We start from the raw sequence: 21,692 nt of genomic DNA, 5'->3' as shown, positions 1-21,692 counted from the left end.
TTGCTTTCTGTACCTCAGGCAAGCTTTATTAAATCATAAATAGCATATCACCAGAGGCATCTTTGGGGGAACCTTGAGAAAATCAGGATAGTTGGTAAGTCCTGGCTGGAGTAGTCTGTGAGGCTGGACCATCTCACCAGCAGCCTTGATGCTGTTCTGGATGCAGAACTCTGACAAACCTGCAAAAGAAGTGTTTTTGGTATGTTGGGTCATCTGGGCCACCCAATTTTATTAGTGTATGGTCCCCTTGCTCTGAAAATACATAAACTTTTAAAAGTAACATACAGATCTATACTAATACAAGTATAGACTATGTATTGTACACAAATTAGCCATGGATGACTTTTTTGTTTTATGTTTGAGCAGTTAAAATATACACTACATGCCTTGCAGTATTTCTGGGTTTATTTTTTACATCTATAGCCAGGATATTCAGTGGGTGTTCCCTGATCAAAGCTGATCCATACCTATATGGAATGAATCTTTAAACTCTTCTTTCCTGTAGATATAAAAGCATAACTTCTTCTCCAAAGAAATACAGCATTTCACTTTGATTTTGAAGTCAAAATATCCTTAAAATATATAGGTTGGTTTAGTCTATCACCTTTCATAGTACAAAGTCTCTTAGCAGCTTTTGCTCCTTCATCAAGAGCCAAAAATTTCAAAGACAACACAAAAGCATACAGGATCCAGACTTCTTTTTTACTTCTTTACATGGCTCATTGTGTTTTTAAATTACTTTGGTCCCTTTTCAAGGACTTTTCTTTATTATTTTAAACTATACCAGCTGAAAGGATTGAAACACAAAATTAATCTATCTGTTGTCTACAAAACACCTTCATTTTAAAGGGAAGTGTGACCTTAGAGTGAAAAGATGGATAAAAGTACTCCAATCAAATGGGATCAGAAAGCAAGCAGATACTGTTATCCTAATACCTGACAAAACACATTTGAAACTCAAACTAATCAGAAGAGATAAAAAAGGATACTTCATTATAGCCATATAAGTTACACTTAAAAAAGAAGACATTGCTATCCTAATATATATGAACCACACTAATGCATCCAATTTTATAAAAAGTGTACAACTGGAATTAAAGACACAGATTAACATCATATAATAATAAGAGGTAATTTCAGTAAGCCATTCCCTTCAATAGACAGATCATCTGAACAAAAACTAGACAGAAACATCAGAATTAAATGGCATTATACATCAATTGGATCTAACAGATATCTACAGAATATTCCACTCAAAAACATAAAAGTGTGACACTAGAGTCTAGCTGCTTCTGAGCTCACAAGTGCACACCCAGAGGAGCCCTTCCCCTCTCTCAGCTATGACAGGCAGACTACAGACACACTGTTTATGCCTATCTAACTGACTTCAAGGTGTCAGTGTTTATCCCCTGTGGAAGTGAGTTAACAAGACAGCAGACACAGGCAGCTACAGCATCAAGTGGTATTATGCCACTTCAACGAAATTATATGTATTATACATATATAAAAACACAAATACTATTTATAACTATAAAATTAATATTATATAGATATGTTAAGTTATCAAAGACCAAGATTCCTGCAAGTCCAATCTTAGATAATGTCGAGAATATAAGAATCTATATATAGACAGGGAGTGCAGCAGTACAAGCTGGTTATTCGGTAAGTACAGCCTGGATAACACAAGACAGGGGTTGTGAATATCTTTGAAGTTTATTTTGAGGAAGAAGCATTTGAACATTGACAGCGGTGATGATGATGACTATGGCTAGCAAAAAACACTTGTATTTTACATATTAAATAGGTGACTGGAACATTATGTGATTTGTCACTTACAAAGTCTTCAAACATAATGATTAAAGTAGCAAAGAACAAACATGGAGCCCTCATCTGTGTTATGACATGGAAGACACCACACACACACAAAAAAAAACAGACTTAGACCCACAGATACTCAGTGTGAAACATGACAATACTTGCTCATGTCTGCTTAGTTGTGGTACTAAGCATGGGAGGCACCAGGTGTAGATGTCCCTGCAGTGGAAACTTGTAAGTATACTTGACCTTTACATGGGTAGACTTCCTGAATGTGGGTAGCCTCAGCTCATTCTCTTGAGGGCCTTGTAAGCAATGACTGAAACAGAATTTCCTTCAAACACTGCCATCTAGACACTCTGTGTTTCTAGCCTGAGGATTGAAGAATTTGGACTAACAGCAGCCGTGTCAGACCAGACCTAACTAAACCCAAGCCTGATGCCCTGGCTCACAAAATTAGAATGAGCCAGACCTATCAGAGACAATTCTTTCTTGTTGATTGGTTTCTGGATTTAAAGACATGGTTTCTCTGTGTAACACTGGGTGTACCGGAACTCACTCTGTAGATCAGGATGGATTCCAACTCACAGAGATCCTCTGTCTCTATCTTCAAGTTCTGGGATAAAAAGTGTGTGCCACCACCACATTCAGAGGCAATTCTTTCAGGTACATGTCTCCATCTATTTCACTGATTCTCTGCCTCTCACTGCCACACGCTGTAGCTGTGTTAGTGCAGTGTACTTGCCTGTGCACATTCCTGAGCATTTTAGAAGTGAAGGGAACCCACACCCGAATAGGGTCACATGCATGCACACATACACAGAAAGAATAAATGTAGTAAAAATTTGAAATTTGTTGGAGACTGCCAGGGCTAAGCCATGGGTAAGATCCTGTCACCTTGATGAAAGCAGAGGCTGTGGGAGAGACAAGGTAGTTGCTGAGGAATTTGTCCCACAGCATAGGGAAAAAAGCAGATGTGACTGTCACGGCAGTTAATGCACCACTCTTTCTCTGGCACCGTCCAGGTTCCTTTTTCCCATGACCTGAGGACTGAAAGGATCTAGCAAGTTCTCTGGTCATGGGAGCTTAGCTGAGACCTGTCCTTTTTTTCCTTTTTTTCTTTTTTCTTTTTCTTTTTCGTTTAAGTTAGAAACAAGCTTGTTTTACATATCCCCATCCCCTCCTCCACAGCCAATACCAACTCCCATCCCATCCCCTTTCTGCTCCCCAGAGAAGGTGAGTCCTTCCATTGAAGATCTTCAGAGTCTGACATATCATTTGGAGCAGGGCCTAGGCCCTTGCCCGTGTGTCTAGGCTGAGAGAGTATCCCTCTATGTGGAGTGGGCTCCCAAAGTCCATTCATATACAAGGGATAAATACTGATTTACTATCAGAGGCCCCATAGATTGCCTATGCCTCCTAACTGACAGCCACATTCAGGGGGTCTGGATTGGTCCTATGCTGGTTTCCCAGCTATCAGTCTGGGGTCCATGAGCTCCCCCTTGTTCATGTCAGTGAAGGTAAACTGGCTGCCACATCTGTCACCCCATTGGTCAACAGGGTTGATTGGGCTGATCTGGCTGGCTAGTCAGGTGTCCCTTCCTCCCTCACGGCTCCATGTACACCCATCCTGAAGTTGGGCACTTGGTCAAACAGGGTGAGCTTCCCTGAACAGAGGATGGCCGGTCTTCAGTCAAGGGTATACGAGTAGCTGTTCTCCGCTGTTAGAACCTTCAAAAAAGCTGAGACCTGTCTTATCAGACTACATACTGACTGGCATCAGAACACTTCTGTCTTTTGTTCAAAAGACCCATATACCAAGAATGCCCAATGCTTTGGACCTGCCAAGTGAAATCATTATTTAGCCTACAGTGTTTAAAGGGTGCCAAGCAGCTCAAATCATGATCCCACAAAGGAACTCTTAAGGATATAGACGAGGAAGGAGCCGGTCTGAGTAAAGAGCTCAGGCTGAATGCTCCCACACAGCAAGAAAACGGCCGGGGGCATTTTCAGCAAATGATGCCTTTATTTCTTTCTTACAACAAGCTATGAACAGGCCCAGCAAATGCCACAAACACTGTGCTTGACAAGGAAACATCAAAGAACAACATTGCTTACAACTGTGGGAAGATGATTACAACCCACAGAGGGTTTCTCAGGTCTGTATGCTGCTGGAGAGGATTAAGGCAAGGCTCAGGAGAAGGTTGGACACCCCCAGATACACAGCTCTGGCAATCACATCTTCGTGAACCACAAGAGGAGGTAAAAAGTCCCTTTGTACATTAGTAGGTCCTCCATCATTGCAAAGAATGCCCGAGCAACAGTTGGAATAGAAGTAGCTATTGGTGGTGGGAAGCCATCTTTCTAAAACCGTTGGTAGAAGCTGAGTGAGCACAAACATGCAGTTTTCCATGCAGTTTTTGTAGACTAAGAGCTCCCAAGAGTTCATACCTAAAAGGATACCATCAGGAGAATAACCACCTTCATTTTCATTGTAAACAAAGAGCCACAGGCAACTACAACTAGCCCCATGGCTAGTGGCTTGTAAAATCATATCTACATCCCATGCTTCCACCTGGTCTAGCTGGTGACTCCACCCTTCTCAGCACTCCCTCTACCCTTAAAATCCTGCCTAGGTATTGGCTGTTCAGCATTTTATTGAACCACAAGGAGTGGCATTGCTTCACAGCAGCCAAAAATATTATCCCACAACAAGACATTGTCAAGAATGCTTAACAGAAAAAGATGCAGGTAAAAAGAGAGCCTGACTGCTCCAGAACCAAATTCTACACTTACCTGTCTATGCATTGCTCCCATCTTTATGTCTGTCACTGTCCCTACCCAGTTGACAATTTAGTCTCAGGACACACAGCAATGCTAATGAAAAGTCTGGTTCTAATATTATCCTAAGTGTTTGTTACCAAGGTCTAGAATGAAACAGTGACCTGAAGCTATGCTCTTAGACACTCCAGAGATGATCAAGACACACAGGACAGCCCACATTCACAACTGCAGAATGAAGTCCTTCCCAACCCTTATCTAGCTATCCAAGCCTTACCATCTATGTCCAAACCACAGGGTTCCTTGATGTCATGTTATCCAGTACAGATTAGATGGCCCATTCCGAGCAAGGCTCCATAGAGACCAAGACCACCATCGCCACTGCTTTCAGCCAACTACAGTTGTGTGAAGTGAGCCCCACTGGCACCACCCTACTGGAAGCCTTGAGCTGAAGTCTTGAGTCCTTCCTGCTGCTTGTTCCCCTGGGAGTCTACAGACATTATTTAGTTCCTCTGCTGTGGAAATCACCCTGATTACTTTAGCATCCACATCCCTGAGACCTGTTTGCTTCCCAACATCAGAAGGCCCTCGTGACCAGGAACCAAGCAGCCCCCTCGCCCACATAACTTTGTGTTACTCCATAGTTGAACTTTGGCTGTCAGGGATCTCTACTAAGTTTTGATAAGTCTTCTCTTCATGAATCATCAAACTCCCAATATTTCCTCATTCCAGGGTGGCCACCCTGTTTTCCCACCTACTTAGAAAGGATCCTCTCTGTCAAGAAGCCTGCAGTCCCTTCCCTCACAATAACTCACAGGTTGACTGCACTGTGATGAAGAAATAACTCCACATAGCTCCATTCCTGACGACCTTGCCAATGCTCAACACCACACACTTCTATTAATTCCATGAACCTGAGCGGGGAATCTGGGAAAATGTGTGCCTTTGGCCATTTCTGTCTTGGTCTCCTGGTGATTTCCGTTTGTTAATGGTATTATCAAGTTGCCTGTGGTTGATGTTGGCAAAGTAAAGCCTAGAGGCCAAGTCCAGTCCCTCCCCTGCATCTGGAAACACACTACTGTTGGAACAAAGCAGCAACGTGTTATTTATGGCTACTTTCTCCCAGCCACAGGCAGGAGTACTAAGACCATTGTTGTCTGTTCCTTCCCAGACAAAGTTCTTCCATCCTCGATCTAGAGCCATAATGAGTGTAGCCTTTGTGCTGTTCAATCTAGACACCATGGTAGGGGACACTTAAAATGGGAACTTCAGAGCTGCCTGATTGCCTACCTTTTAGAAATACTGTCCCTTGCCCTGCCCTGCCCATTCCTGAGTCCAGTGGTTATTGTCACCATGTGTAATTCACTGTACATGACTGAGGATTTTTACATGTTCTTTGCAGTCTATCCTGTCTCCTCCACAAAAGATCACTGCTCACTTTAAAATTGCTTCTGCCTGTTGTGTGCCCTGGTCCAGCCCCTAGTTCTTGCAACTCATCAGCAGGCATCATGCTGAGTAACTGGGCACCTCAGTGCTTGAATCTCACTGGTCAGGTGTGTGGTGGTGTGAATGAGAATGACCCCCATGGGCTCAAATGTATAAATACTTGCTAGCCTGTTGGTGGAAGCATTTGGGAAGGAGTAGAGGGTGTGGCCACATGGAGGAGTGTCAGTGTGGGGCAGGCTTTGAGATTGCAAAACCCTAGCAGCTTTCCCAGTTAGCTCTCTCTGTCTCCGGCTTGCAGATCCAGGTGTGAGCTCTCAGCTGTTCCTGCCAACATGCCTTTCCTCCCCCATCATGGACTCCAATCTCGGAAGACATAAGCGCAATCAAACGCCTTATTTTAGAAGTATCTTGGTCAGGCTGTTTTATCAGAGCAATAGAAAAGTCACTAATGCAGGATGTGAATGCAAAAGATCAGAACGAATATGCCTGCAAGGGTTCAGCAGAGCTGAAGCAGTGTGTGTGCCCATACGAACACAGAGATGCTCAGGCTAAGGTCTGGGGGCCACAGGGTTCTCATGCCCTGGATACTCAGGGTGTGTAGACTGTCAGCTCCCTATCAGACACAAGCCCTTGACTCCATGAGCAGATGCTCAGTGCTGTACCAGTGGGCTGAACCCAGCTATTGTGAAGAAACTCTCAGTCCAAGGAGCTGCCAGAATTTTGGTGCATCTGGCTGCAGAGAGAACAGGCAGACCCTGCCCCCCAACTTGTGCAGGTAGGCTTATTTATTCTATTACCAAAATACAGATACTTACGTACTGCAATTGTCCCACAGCTTCTCATGTGACGTTGGCATTTCTTAATCTTTTGGCAATCAAAAGTGTTTATTGTTGTACAAAAATGGCATTCCATAACATGTTCTGAAGAAAGAAAAATTCCTGCTGGTTGTCTCCCTAAGCAGCCTTTCCTCCATTGAACCCCATCACCCTCCTCTCACAGCTGCTTCCCCATGCAGTTCTCTACTCAAGCCACCCAAAGACCTGCAGAGCTCAGGTCCTGCAATAGTCTAATGCTGAGCCTGACCAGGTCCCAGGAAAGCCATGGACCCACGAAGAAACCTTCCTTTTTCTAAAGGCTGATCACATGGAAAACAGCTGAACACCTCAAAGATGTGCATCCCTCTGTGGGACAGTAGCCACCTAAGACATTACAATCCTCCAGGGCTTCTCTGGGCTCAGCACCTGCTGTCCCTGCAGGGAAGTGCTGTGGACACATACTCCCTCAGGTCTCCTGATCAGGGCTCTCTGTGGGATCCTTCAGTCTACTCAACCATGATGAATCTCAGGAGTACCTCTCTAAGCATGTTTACGTGCTAAAACCATGTCTAAAATTGATGAAAGAAAGTTATTATGAGGCAAAATAAGAAATAAATAATTCCCCTCCTTGTTTTGGCTACTAGAAATGGAAAAGTGTCATTGTGACCTCATGATACATGGCTAGTGAACAGAGCTGCCTGGTGTAGACACTAGCCTCCTTCTCTTTTAGATTTTCTGAGACATGGTTTTTCTATGTAGCCATGGCTAGCCTGGAAATCACTCTGTACATCAGGCTACCTGCCTCTGCCTCCTGAATGCTGGCTTGGATTAAAGGTTTTCACCACCAATGTCCAGCAACTCCAATGTCTTCAGAAAGACAATTCACCCAGTGCACAAGAATGACGCACAGGCTCTTGAGTTCTTTCTTAGTAATTTGGCTGCAGCCCTTTGTTAAAATTAGGAACAGTGGCAGCAGCTCATTGTCTTGGGTCACCCATAACCTCAGGGCATGGGTGACTGAGGCAGGGCAATCTCTGAGACTTTGAACTACAGAAAGAAACCTTGTCTCAAAACAACAAAGGGGTCAATGAGATGGCTCAGTGAGTAAAGTCTCTTGTTATCTGGTTCTGGTGAGCCAATTCCAAACAAGCCTTGTTAAGACCCTAGTCAGCTCTAGGTGGAGTCTCCTTCCATCCAACACACTGGGAGTCTTGAGACAATACTTGCCTTGCCTAGGTTGGATGGCAATGTCCAACCCAGTGGTACTGTTTTCCACCCTACTGGTACTATTGTCCCCCACACTGGTACTGTTGATACTGGTGTCTACCCATGGGAGAACCAGGAGAATTAGCCAGAAGAAGGGGAGCATCGTGTCAAACACACCAGTGAACCTGAAAGTGAAGAGAACCATGAGCAAGTGTAAGGGCAAGGCTCTTGATCCAGGACCATATCCTCAGCATCAGTGCACAGAGGAGACATCCATGGCCATGGCCTCAGCCTCAGAAGCCTAACCTAGTGGTCCTACCATGGGAGCTTCAGATCCTTGCCTACTCCATCCTATTCTGCTCCCTACGTGGGTCTTGCTTCCCACTTGTGAAACTGTCCTAATGGCTCTGCCATCACCCCTTCTAGACATTCTTCCTCCCATGGATATAATCCATATCGTGCCCTCCTAAACTGTCCTCTCTACCCTATTATTGGATTTAAGTTTACCCTACTCTTGTTGGAAAATTTGTTCATTTTCTTCTTGTGCATTCTAGAATAATCCTGCTGAATCCCCTGTCTCTGCTTATGGAACTGTCCCACTGGGCTGGATCTTATCATCTCATATCTGGAACTTGGTGCTTCATTGAAATATGATTTCCCTTCTCGAACATTCCAGCTTAGTTATTCAAGCTCTGCAAGTACCTCTCAGCTGCTGGCCCCACTGGATTTGTTTGTCCTCAGTGGAATGTTCTAGACGGCCCTGTCTGCGGAAGTTGAGCCACATCCTCTTTCTGGAGACCATCCTAAGGACTGTCCACCTACAAGGGACTCTGTTCCTCTACTCCTTCCTTCAGGCTTCAAGCTCAGGAGTGCCCTTTCCTCCCCACACACATCTCCGACCATCACTCAGAGTGATTCACTCAAGACTGAACCCCTCACCTGGCATTCCTCCTGCAGGGCTCTGAAACTGTATTGTTGTCACTCCTCAGACCCTGGCACTCTCTTGGTGCTTCTCCCTCAGGACCTCTATCCGGATGGCTCAGCTTTGAAATCACCTTCTATTGGAGTTGTTCATTTAGGCTCTGATCATCTTTGATCCTCTCTGAACGTCACTTGGTGCCTGTTCCACAGGTCTTTAAACATAGTGGTGTCCTTCCTTCAAGCCTCTGACCAACTCTTTGCACCACTCCCTCAGACCCCAATTCTCTCTCGGTGCCTTTCCCACACGACTCCAGCTGGGTTGCTCTCTCTGTCTCTGTCTCTCTCTGTGTGTATCTCTTAGCACCATTCCCCATTCCCTTGGATTCTGACCCTTTCTTTGTTCCCTTCTTTCAGGAATCCAGTCCTGTTGGCTCCATTTACCCTGGACTGGGACCTTCTCTAGGAGCCCTTTCTTTAGGGGCTCTAAGCAGCTCCTGTGCCTTCCCACCGGCCTCCTCCTCTTGATAACTCTCCCTCCGATTTTTGGAACATCTATTGGCCAGTTTCCGTCTAAGTACCCAGCCTATTAGCATTGTCTGGGCTCTGAGCCTTTCTTGACTCCCTTCTTCCACTGACATCTCTCTTTGTGATCCTCCTCCAGGGTTCTGAACTTCACAGGGCTCCTATCCAGGGCATCTCCCACCCTCTCTTGAGACCCTTCTCTCAAAACTCTCACACTCACTTTAGGTCCTTCCTTCAGAGCTCCCATCTCTTCTCAGTGCCCCAAATGTCTCCTGAGGGTCAGGTCATTCTTTTCCTCAGTGCTCCAAGTATCTTAGAACCCACATTCAGTGATCTAAACCTCTCTTGGAACTCTCCTCTCAGGCTCTTAAATTCTATTCAGAATTCCTCTTCTGTCTTAGGACACTTCCATGGATTCTGACCTTCTCTTCTAATGAACCTTCTCAGCATACACTTCTCTCGAGACTCTACTGGGGCGCCATCCTTCTCTTGGCACCCATCCCTCAGTGCTTAGAACTCTAGGACTACTTCTGTGAGGGCTCTGGCCCTCTCTTGGCAGCCTTCTCACAGAGTTCTAATCCCCACCTGAGGCCCCTCCCTCCAAACTTCCATCTCCCTCCATTCCGGGTAGTAGATCCCTTTTTGTGCACTGACTTCAGAGCTCCAACCTTAGATCCCCTGCCCTCAATGATCTGGGACTCCTTTGTACTTCCTACTCATGCCTCACTCAATCTGACTTTTCTGGGTGCTGCGCCTTGGTACCATTTCCTCAGTGCCCCTGCCTCCCTTAACGTCTCTGCTTCAGGGCTCCAACCATTTCATGGTGGACTCAAGGTTCCTCCTGTCTCTTTCAATCTCACTAGGTGTCCTTTTAAAGAAGCTCTAACACTCTTAGTGCCCTTCCTCGGGACTCCAAGCCTCTCTTGGGTCTTTTCTTCAGAGCTCAGAATTTCTGAGGACCCAACTTCAAGGCTTCAACTTTCTTGTGACACCTTGCCCTCACTGTAGCCAATGTCTCTGAGTACCTCTCTCAAGGTTCTAAACTTCTCTTAGTAACCCTTGTTTTTTGCCTCAACCTTCTTTGTGAGCTTCCCTGGGGTTCAGACCCCTCCCACCCTCATCTTTCTTTTTTAGTGTGTGTGTGTTCGTGGGGGGGGTTCCAAACATCTCTTTGTACATTGCCTTTAAGGATCTCTCTCTCTCTCTCTCTCTCTCTCTCTCTCTCTCTCTCTCTCTCTCTCTCCTCTCTCTCTCTCTCTGTCTCTCTGTCTCTCTCTCTCTCTCTCTGTACTCTTCCCTTGTGTTTTGGCAACTTCTTATCACCACCTCTGGGTCCTTTCTTTGCTCCTCTCCTTGGGGCTCTGTAAATCTCTTGGCAATCTTCTCTCAAGGCTCTGATCCTTTCTTGAAGCTCCTCCCTCAGAGATCTGACTCACTTGGTGTCCCACCTTCAGGGCACTCACTTTCTTAACACAGCTCCTGCTCCCTCATGGCACTGAGGATCTCTTCTCACCCTTCTCTGAAGGCTTTGACCCACTCTTGAGGCTCCAACAGTCTTTCGAGTCCTTTCTTGAAGGATGAACACTCTTGATTTTGATACACTTCCTTCAGGGTTCTGACCCTCTCTTCTAACCCTCTCAGAACTCTGTAATTTTGTACCCTCTCTCAGGATCTGACCTTCTGACCCTCTCACTTTCTCACTCAGGGCTCTTACCATGTCTTGGTGCACTTCCTTAAAAGCTACAAGTCTCTCTCAACCTCTCTTAATGCCCTTCCTCAGGCCTCCAAACCGTTTTGGCGCCCCTCACTTAGGACTGCAAATCTTCTGGCTGGCACTGTGAGTATCTAAGAATTTTCCTGGAGCCTATCCCTCTAGGATCCAACTGTGTCTTGTCACCGCTTTCCTCACCACCACTCAAGCCCATTGGCACCACCGGTCTCTGGATTCTAACCCTCTCCTGTGCCTCTCCTTCAGGCTACCTGTCTCCTTCACCTCAGGGCTCAGATCCTCCTTTGTCAACCTTGCCTCTGGGTTCCAACCACCTCTGTATACCCTTATTTAAGTCTCTGTCTCTCTGTCTCTGTACTCCCCTCTCTCTCTCCCCCCTCTCTCCCCCCTCTAGCCTCTCTCTCTCTCTCTCTCTCTCTCTCGCTCTCGCTCTCGCTCTCTCTCCCCCTTTCTTGATGCTCCTACCTCATGGCTCTAACTTTATCTTGTGGCCTGGCTGTACTCTGTTGGCACCTCTTCTTCAGATTTCCAACTCTCTTCGTGGCCTTTTCAACAGTCCTGATCCCCTCCCCTAACCGGTCAAATCGTCAACGGTCTTTTGATTCACTTCCGTGGAGCTCTGACCCTGTCTTGGTGCCCTTCCTTCACTGTTCCGATACTCTCTTTGTTTTCTATCCACAAGGTTCCAATCCTCTGAGGAGAGGGTGCCCAGAGAGAACAAAGGGTGACTGTCAAGACAGCTGAATCTCTGGAATATGGGCACAGAGGTATATTCCAAACCTCAAGAGAGAAGTGCCTGATGAGCATCATAATCCCGAGGGATGGGCCAAGAAAAGGATCGCATCAATGTGGAGCCCCGGAAGTGGGTTAGAACCCTGAAGGAAGTACAAGAGAGAGTCAGAGCCCAGCGGGCAGCATGTCAAGAGAGTCAAGAGAAGGTCCAACCCCGAGCAAAAGTTCACCAAGAGATTCTGAACTCTGATAGAAGGACACCAACACTCGATTTGAGACTTGAGAGAAGAACACCAAGAGAGGGATGGAGTGCTGTGGGACGAAGAGGAGCAAGAGAGACTGAGTACTGAGGTGTCAGAACCATAAACGAAAATCTCCAAGACAGAATCCTGAGGAAATTGCAAGCACCAAGACAGGGTCTGTTCTACAGAAATGAACCAAAAGACTGCTGGAGATATCAAGGGTTACAATAGGGGTTCAGAACTCCTAGGTAAGGACACGGAAAAGATGTAACTGAAAAATTCCTCAGCAATTGGCTTGTCTCTCCCACATGCCCTGCTTTCACTGAGGTGACATGATCTTACCCATGGCTTAGCCCAGACAGTCACTGCTAATTTTCAAAAAAATTTAAGAAGTTGAGAATGATTCCACAGTGTCTTTTAAATTTTTTATTTATTATATTTTATGTATGAGTGCTCTGTATGTATACCTGCATGCCAGAGAGGGCATTAGATGGTTGCTAGTCACCATGTGGTTGCTGGGAATTGAACTCAGATCCTCTGGAAGAATAGCCAATGCTCTTAACCTCTGAGCCATCTCCCCAGGACCATAATTTCAAATTTTTTATTACATTTATATTTCCTGTATGTCTGTGCAGGTATGTGGCCCTACTTGGGTGTGGGTTTTCTTCATATCTAAAATGCTCAGGAAAGGTGTATGTGCATACACACCAGCTCATCTACAGAGTGTGACACAGAAAGGCAGAGAATCAGTGGAATAGCTGGAGAGATTTACATGAAGAAAATTGATTCTGAATGTGGTTGGCACAAGCTTTTAATCCCAGAACTTAAAGATAGGGTTTGGTGGGTCTGTGAGTGGGTGGTGTACACAGTGACTTCATGCACAGCTGGAGATACACAGAGAAACCATGTGTCAAAAAGAAGAAAAAGAAGAGGAGGAAGAGGAGGAGGAAGAGGAGAAGGATTGGCTCTGATAGGTCTGTCTTGTTCTAAATTTGTGGGCCAGGGCAGCAGGCTTGGTTTTAGTTAGGTCTGGTCTGATACTGCAGCTGTGATTCCAAGTTCTTTGACCCACAGCCTAGAAGCACAAGGCATCTAGGTTTTAGTGTGCAGAGGAAAATCCCACATCAAGAACTCCTGTGTCTTGCTCACAAGGCCCTCTACAGAATGGGCTAAGGCTACCTACATTCAGGAAGTCTACCCATGTAAAGGTCAATCACATTTGAAAGTTAGCACTGAAAGAGCATGTAGACTGAGGTACCTCCCATGCTTAATACCACACCCAAGTGGACAAGAAAGAGCAGTGTCACCTTTCACACTGAGTAATGTGGGCCTATGTCTGGATTATTTTTTTTTAAGTGGGGCCATCCATGTCGTTACACATAGGAGAGTGTCATGCCTGTTTGGCTGCTTTAGTCACAATGTCTGGATGTGTAAAGTAGAGTGACCATGATGGAATTATGTAGACCAGGGAAACTAGCCTCAGAGCAGCATGTAAATTAATAGAAATTGGTTAATTTAAGTTATAAGATCTATCTGTAAATGAGCCTAACTTATTGGTCAAGCTTTCGTAAGTCTCAGTGTAGTTATTTGGGAGCTGGCTCATGTGACAGGGAAAATCCAAGTACAACCCTGTATCATTTGCTTGGAAACTCAGGTTATCGATATTTAAAATTAGTATTGAATGTGAGCAGTGATTGCAGTCATTGTATTGTTGACTTTTAGTGGTATTCTTTGTGTTGTCATTGCTATTTTGTGTTTCAGTAATTAAACCTTTGTTATCTTTCTACAATCTCTTGGTTATGCTCACTTCACTCTTCAATTTGTAATATTGCTTCCCATGTTTTGCTTAGGGTGGATCTTGTATATAACATTTTAGACTGTTTATATCATGCAAAGTTTTTCTCTCTACTTCAATTATGGCAGATAGTTTGCTGAGTGCATTAGTATAGGCTTCCAGTCATGGTCTATTAGGACTTGGAATGCACTGCTCCAGCCTATTTCAAATTCGATGAGAAATCAGCTGTTATTTGAAGGGTTTTCCTTTGTATGTGACTTATGCTTTCAGCTTTCAATACTCCTATGATCTGTACATAGTGTTTGAACTATGATACGGTTTTCTTTTCAGGTCTTGTCTAGTGGGTTTCTTGGTGCTTCTTGATAGCTTTATATGTGTCTTTCCTCTGTTTGGGAATATTTTTTCTATGATCATGTTGAAGACCTGCCTATGCCTTGGACTTGGGATTCTTATCCCTCATATATCCCTGTACTTTGAAGGTTTCATCTTTTCATGGGGTCCCATAATTCCTGTCTGTTCCTTTTCCTTTTCTTTCTTTTCTCATATTCTTTGCCTATTTCATCCAGATCCTCTACTTCAACTTCAAGACCTGCTATTCCATCCTCTGATTGATTGATTTATTCTACTTGTAAGGCTGTCGCTTGAGTTTTCTAGTTGGGTTATTGGGAGCTTTGATCACATGTTCATTTCAGTTTGAGCTCTCTTCAGTGTTTCTCTTTATTAAATTTTGTTTTTAATTCTTGGACTCTCTTTGCCATTTCCATCAGTCTTATGTTCATATTTTCTTCGGATTCACTCAGGTGTTTATTCTCTTTAACTTCATTATCTGTTTCTTTTGATGTCTTTTTTCTTTTGAAGTCAAATTAGAAACAAGCTTGCTTCACATATCAATCCCTTCTCCTTCCCTCTCCCCTCCCCCAATCCCACCAGCCCTCCACCTCATTTCCCCTCTGCTCCCCAGGCCCTCCATGGGGGTTCCCCAAAGTCTGTCATATCATCCTGGGCAGGACCTAGGCCCTCCCTCATGTGTCCAAGCTGAGAGAGTATCCCTTCATGTGGGATGGGCTCTCAAAGTCCCTTCTTACAACAGGGATAAATACTGATCCACTACCTGCGGCCCCATAGAGTGCCAAGGCCTCCTCATTGACATCCATGTTCAGGGGTCTGGATCAGTCCCGTGCTGGCCTCACAGACAGCAGTGTGGGGTCCATGTGCTCCTCCTTGTTCAGGTCAACTGTTTCTTGAGTGTTTCACCAGCCTGGTCCCAACCCCTTTGTTCTTCATTCCTCCCTTTCTGAAACTGGGTTACAGAGGTCAGTTCAGTTTATAGCTGTGGGTGTCTGCCTCTGATTCCATCAGCCACTGGATGAGGTCTCTAGGATAGCATATAAGACAGTCATCAGTCTCATTATAGGGGAAGGGCATTTAGGGTAGCCTCTCCACCATTCCTAGATTGTTGGTTGGTGTCATCCTTGTAGATCTCTGGAAAACTCCCTAGTGCCAGATCTCTCCTTGGACCTATAATGGCTCACTCTGTTATGATATCTCTTATCCTGCTCTCCTCTATTCTTCTCCCGACTCAACCTTTCTGCTCCTCCATTTCCTCCTCTCCCCTGCTCTTCTCCCCCTTGTAGGGGACAAGAAGCCACGCCTGTTAGAGGCTGGCTACAGGTGTGCCTGACCATGCCTGTCTCGGCATGGTCAAGGTGAGGTCAGAATGACACGGGATAGGTTCTTAAGGAACAATGAGCACATGGAAGCCCCTACTCCTTCCCCTTCTCCCGGGCCTCCCTGCTTGACTTCCTTGGGCATGCTCTGGCTTGTGTTTGGCTGGTATTTATCTCAATAAAGATATCTTGACCTTACAGATTATAGATTGTCTCTGGAGTCATGTAATACCCCCTCTCATTTTGCCAGCTCCTTCTCCCCTAACCTCATGCTTCCAATTAGCTCAGGAGATCCTGCCCCTTCCCATTCTCCAGGGTCTATGCATTTTTCTCTTAGAGTCCTTCATGTTTCCTAGTTCCTTTGGTGATGTGGATTGTAGCCTGGAAATCCTTTACTCTATGTCTAAAATTCATATATGAGTGAGTACATACCATGTTTGTCTTTTTCTGACTGGGTTACCTCACTCAGGATGGTTTCTTTTAGATCCATCCATTTGCCTTGGAAATTCAAGATTCCATTGCTTTTTTCAGCTCAGTAGTACCACATTTTCTCTATCCATTCTTCAATTGAGGAGCATCTAGGTTGCTTCCAGGTTCTAGCTATTACAAACAATGCTGCTATGAACATAGTTGAACATATGTCCTTGTTGTATGAATGTGCATTCTTTGGGTATATGCCCAAGAGAGGAATAGCTGGATTAGACTGATTCCCATTTTCCTGAGAAACCATCATACTGATTTCCAAAGTGGTCATACAAGCATAGACTGTCCTTTTTCTCCACATCCTCTCCAGCATAGACTGTCATTGGTGTTTTTGTTTTTAGCAATTCTGGCCAGCATAAGATGGTATCTCAGAGTTGTTTTGAGTTGCATTTCCCTGATGGCTACGGATTGTGAGCACTTTCTTAAGTGTCTTTCGGCCATTTTAGATTCCTCTGTTGAGAATTGTCTATCTTGTTCTGCACCCCACTTTTTAATTTCATTGATTGTTGTTTTGGTGTCTAGCTTCTTGAGTTCATTGTATATTTTGGAAATCAGCCCTCTGTCAGATGTGGAGTTGGTGAAGATCTTTTCCCATTCCGTGGGTTGTCATTGTGTCTTACTGACTGTGTCCTTTGCCTTACAGAAGCTTCTCAGTTTCAGGAGGTCCCATTTATAAATTGTCGATCTCAAAGTCTGTGCTACTGGTGTTGTGTTCAGGAAGCGGTCTCCTGTACCAATTCATTCAAGGGTATCTCTCACTTTCTCTTCTAGAAGGTTCAGTGTGGCTTGATTTATGTTGAGGGCTTTGATTCAATTAGACTTAATTTTTATGCATGGTGATAGGTATGGATCTATCTGCCATAGTCTGCATGTCAGAATACAGTTGTACCAGCTGTATTTGTTCAAGATGCTTTCTTTATTCCATTGTATAGATTTAGCTTCTTTGTAAAAATCAGATGTTCCTAGGCGTGTGGGTTAATATCGGGGTTTTCAATTCGATTCCATTGGTCTACGTGTCTATTTTTGTGCCAATACCAAGCTGTTTTCAGGACTATGATTCTACAATAGAGCTTCAAGTTAGGGATGGTGATGCCTCCGGAAGTTCCTTTTGTACATGTAATTTTTGGCTACTGGGTTTTTTGTTTTTCCATATAAAGTTAAGTATTGTTCTTTCAAGGTCTGTGAAGAACTGTGTTGGGATTTTGATGGGGATTGTGTTGAATCTGTAGATTGCTTTTGGCAAGACTGCCATTTTTACTATGTTTATCCTACCTATCCAAAAGCATGGGAGATCTTTCAGTTTTCTGGCATGTTCTTTAATTTCTTTCTTTAAAGACTCAAAGCTCTTAATGTACAGGTCTTTCACTGTCTTGGTTAGTGTTACTCCAAGATAATTTATGTTGTTTGTGGATATTGTGAAGTGTGATATTTCTCTGATTTCTTTCTCATTGCATTTATCATCTGTATATAGTTGGGCTACTGATTTTTTGAGTTAATTTTGTATCATGCTCCTTTGCTCAAAGTGTTTATCAGCTGTAGGAGTTCCCTGGTAAAGTTTTTCGGGTCACTTATGTAGATGATCATATCATCTGCAAATAGTGAAAGTTTGACTTCTACCTTTCCAATTTGTATCCTCTTGATCTCCTTTTCTTGTCTTATTGCTCTAGGTAGAACTTCAAGTACAATATTGAAGAGATATGGAGAGGGGACACTCATCTCAGCAGAGGTCTTTTGATGTCTCTTAAACCCATTCAATTCTTTGAAGAAGCTTATGATTTTCCTTTCAAATTCTGTGTCCTAGACTTCATTTAGGTAATTCTCATTGGTATCCATTTCCATAGAACTGGTGTATATTACTGCCTTGATTTCTCATATTGTCTACATTTTCTCTATGAAATTTGGACATGGAGGCTTCTTTTGTTATTTCTGTCTCTGATATGGCAGAACAGTTTGGACCAGGACAAAGGATGTATGGATCAGGTTGGATAAAACTAGGTAGATTGATGAAATAGACTCAGGGAGCTGGAACTGGGATTGGTATATAAAAACAAGTCAATAGAATTAATATGTGTAAAAAATTTTCACACAGAGACACTCACGCATTGCCCAGACACACACACACACACACACACACACACTGCATTTGTGGTGGTATTAAGAGGTGCAGAACTTGGAGACTGGTTAGGCCATGAGGGGTCCTCTCAGGCATGGGCTTGCTCTACTTTTAAAAGGGATGCTGGACATAAGATCAACCCTTCCTCCCTTCTACCCTGTATCTTTATGCAGTGCCATCTAAAAATGAGCCCTGAGCAAACATAGAGAATCCTGGCACCTTGAACTTGAGGCTGCTTGCCTTTACAGCTGTGAGGCATAAATAAATCTAACTTGTTTGTACCCTCATGCTTCTGCATTTAAAAGGAGACTGACAAATGCTTTCAAATGAAAACATCTCCTTGCTTAAAGTACTGGCAACAAATGGGAAGAGGCAAAGATGTGAATTTCTATCATTGAAAACAACAAAGTATCTCACTATAAAGAAACCAATAGGAAGATGGAACACAGACACACATGGAGAGGTCGTGGGAGATAGATAGATAGATAGATAGATAGATAGATACATACATACATACATACATACAAACATACAAAATACATACATACATACATACATACATACATACATACAAACATACATACATACATACACACAGACATGAATGGGTAGATAGAAGAGATAGAGATACATAGATAGATGCTGCTATCAGCTGGAAATAAGGACACTGGTTCATAGCATATCACCTAGAAATAAAGATACATGTTCAGTCCAGTTCATTAAAAAAATTGAGACTAAAAGTTAAACCAGGATCCTGTGTGCATTAATAAGATAGAATACAAAGGATGGATAAGAATGCCCTTTTCATTTTTTCTAAAAAAGTGCATGGCCTCACACATTCATTTATTTTGACATGAGGCAAAAGTGACCCACTAACAGATGCATCAGTTGGTACATGGAACTAACCTGAATACAGACTTCTGCGCCACATCGGCCCAGGAGGCATAAGAAAGCCAGAGTGGGGCTGTCGTCTGGTGTCCAGCTCCCAGCAGAGAAGGGGCCTATCGAGTGAAGAATAATTGCAGTGCGGTCAGGCAGAGGGCGCTGTTTGTGGAGTGTGAAGCCGAACCTGAGTCGCCCCCTCTGGATGGACATCAATGAGACTGGCATGGTGGAGCTGGAATGTTCCAGAAGGAGCACCAGGGACACCCTGTAGGGGGCAGTGTGAGGAAAGCGACCCCAAACCAGCTTTTTCTCAGACCTCAACTCAGATGCCAGGACTCATGGACCCGCTGAGGCAAGGACTGCTGAGGAAGTGAGTGTGGTTGAGGGGTGTAGGCAAATTAACCGCTCATCCCTCGGGTCAGCAAGTGGCCCAGAGCATAGACTATGTGGGTCAAAAAGTGTGAGAAAGGTTCTGAGGTGTGAGTGCATGGGGAGCTGCAGAACAAGGAGTGAGGGTGTCATGGTGGGGATGGGGTGGGGCCGGGGAGTGGATTCGGGACCAGGAGAGGAGAGAGTTCTGTTCCAGGGAGACCTGGGACATCAGTGAGCAGAGCTAGCCACGCCTCTCCTCCACAGGTGTAGGCACCCTCTGGAGATGTTGGTCCTGCTGGCCTTGCTCACCACCATGGGCTTACCACTGGCACAGACCAAGGACAGGACCAAGCGAGAAGGTAAGTGCTGCATCCCTGTGTCCCTAGAAGGTACAGGATGATGAAGGTCAGTGACTCCAGAGAGAGTCCACTGTGGTAGGGTACACTGAAGTCAAGGAATGTGAGACCCGAGATCAAGAAGGCTACAGTGGGGTTGGGGGTGGGAGGTGGGGCACTGGCAGGAGTGGGGGTACCGGAGATGGAAGGGTGGAGGTTTGGGGATGGAGGGAGTGGGGGATGTGCTTTGGGTTTTCAGCTCCCTCTAGGGCTAGCTTGGGTAACTCATTCTCCTGGGCGCCCTGGTCAGTCTCTCCAGTCACTCTTCCTTCTTGTAAATAAGTCCTAGAAAAAAAAAAAAAAAACAAGGCCACCCTGACCTCTGAGCTTCAGCCCTGTCTGAGGATGGGGAATTTGTGGGAGAGGGGGCCTCCATTGTCTTCCTCAAAGTGGAGCTGCCCTATCCTGACCCAGAAGTGTTTATATTGCCCATCTAGGATGGGACCTGGAAACAAGGAGGGTGCGCAAGGACAAACGGTGTTTGTGGAACTCTGGTGTTGAAAGTAAAGGGACAGGGTGGCAGGGAAAATGGATGTCCTTCAGAATTTCTGGACGCCACAGTGTCCGATTGAGAATATGGGTTCATGCAGTGTGTCCAGATGTGAAGGACCAAATGCAATCCCCAGCAGACAGGAGAGGGAGCCTCCAGACAGAAACTGAGTACTTAGGTGTCATGTACAGAACGCAGGCATGGGAGAATGGGGCCTCACTGGACTTGGTAGAGGACACTTGGATGACAGGTTTGTACCTGCAGGAGGAACAAAGGCCCCATTTTCTCTCTTTTCCAATCCCTACTTCAGAAAAATTCTCCTGTCATGTCTGTGAGTTAGAGAACAGCTTTAACTGCACGAACCCCACAGAGTGTCCTTCTGACAAACAGTTCTGTGTGATGGCTGCCATTCGTAAGTGTTACTTCCTTCTGGTGCTTCCTAGGGTGCTGTGGGCAGGACAGCAAAGCTGTCAGGAATAGGATCTGTCCATCAAGAGTGACCTTTACAAACACAAAGAAAGAAAACTAAACTACAGTAACAACAATAACAAAAACAAAAACCCAAACCAACCAAAGAAAAACACTGAAGAGGAAAAGCCATGGGATGCAGGTGCAGGCCTCAGTGCTGGGAAGCACAAGCCAGGCAGGAAAGCATGCAACAGTAGCAGTTGGGCAGTAGGGTTAGCATGCTGGGACAATAATAAGATTTACCTTTATTTTTCTCTAAAAAATGAAACTCTAATATGAGGGACAGTTACAGCTTTATGTATATTCTTGAGAAGTGGCCCATGCTTTGGTGTTTGCACACTGGCTCAGTCTGCCATGATTCACTACAGAAATTCTTTTTTTTTTTTTTTTTTGGTTTTTTTGAGACAGTGTTTCTCTGTGTAGCTTTGGAGCCTATCCTGGAGCTCCCTCTGGAGGCCAGGCTGGCCTCGAACTCACAGAGATCTGTCTGTCTCTGCCTCCCGAGTGCTGGGATATAAGGCATGTGCCACCAACACCTGGTTCAAGAATTCTTGATACAAGAATGGCTTCCCAAAATGGATCCATGGAATCTGTACCATCCTACCTACAGTGAGGGTTTTCAGCAACTGAGAATCAAATTCAGTCCCTCCAGCACTACCACACACATCCCTGTGTGCCTCTCTGTGTCCTGGGAGTTTTAGGATGGTGGAGCAGCAGACAGGACTTGGCTCAGCTAACAGAAACTTTATTCCTTAATATGAAAAAACAAAACAATAAAAAAACAAAAACAAAACAAAACCGAAACAACTATCTGG

The 21,692-nt window shown here is 44.7% G+C and overlaps 1 protein-coding gene across 1 annotated transcript; it reads right to left on the bottom strand.

The window, feature by feature from the left end:
* Positions 1-3,221: 3,221 nt before the first annotated feature.
* On the bottom strand, positions 3,222-20,930 carry LOC118238409 (glycosyl-phosphatidylinositol-anchored molecule-like protein). The gene is made up of 5 exons (XM_035440672.1): positions 20,773-20,930; positions 19,174-19,268; positions 8,085-8,248; positions 6,858-6,962; positions 3,222-4,266 (listed from the first exon to the last, which is right to left on the bottom strand). Exons 3-5 carry the CDS (start codon positions 8,224-8,226, stop codon positions 3,971-3,973), a joined length of 543 nt encoding a protein of 180 aa, XP_035296563.1. The 5' UTR covers positions 8,227-8,248; positions 19,174-19,268; positions 20,773-20,930; the 3' UTR covers positions 3,222-3,970.
* Between the last annotated feature and the right edge of the window lie 762 nt (positions 20,931-21,692).

The sequence above is a fragment of the Cricetulus griseus genome, chromosome 2 (genome assembly GCF_003668045.3).
Source record: "Cricetulus griseus strain 17A/GY chromosome 2, alternate assembly CriGri-PICRH-1.0, whole genome shotgun sequence".
Lineage (NCBI taxonomy): Eukaryota > Metazoa > Chordata > Mammalia > Rodentia > Cricetidae > Cricetulus > Cricetulus griseus.
The sequence above is the reverse complement of the archived record's forward strand: the minus strand, read 5'-3'. Positions and strand labels throughout refer to the sequence as shown.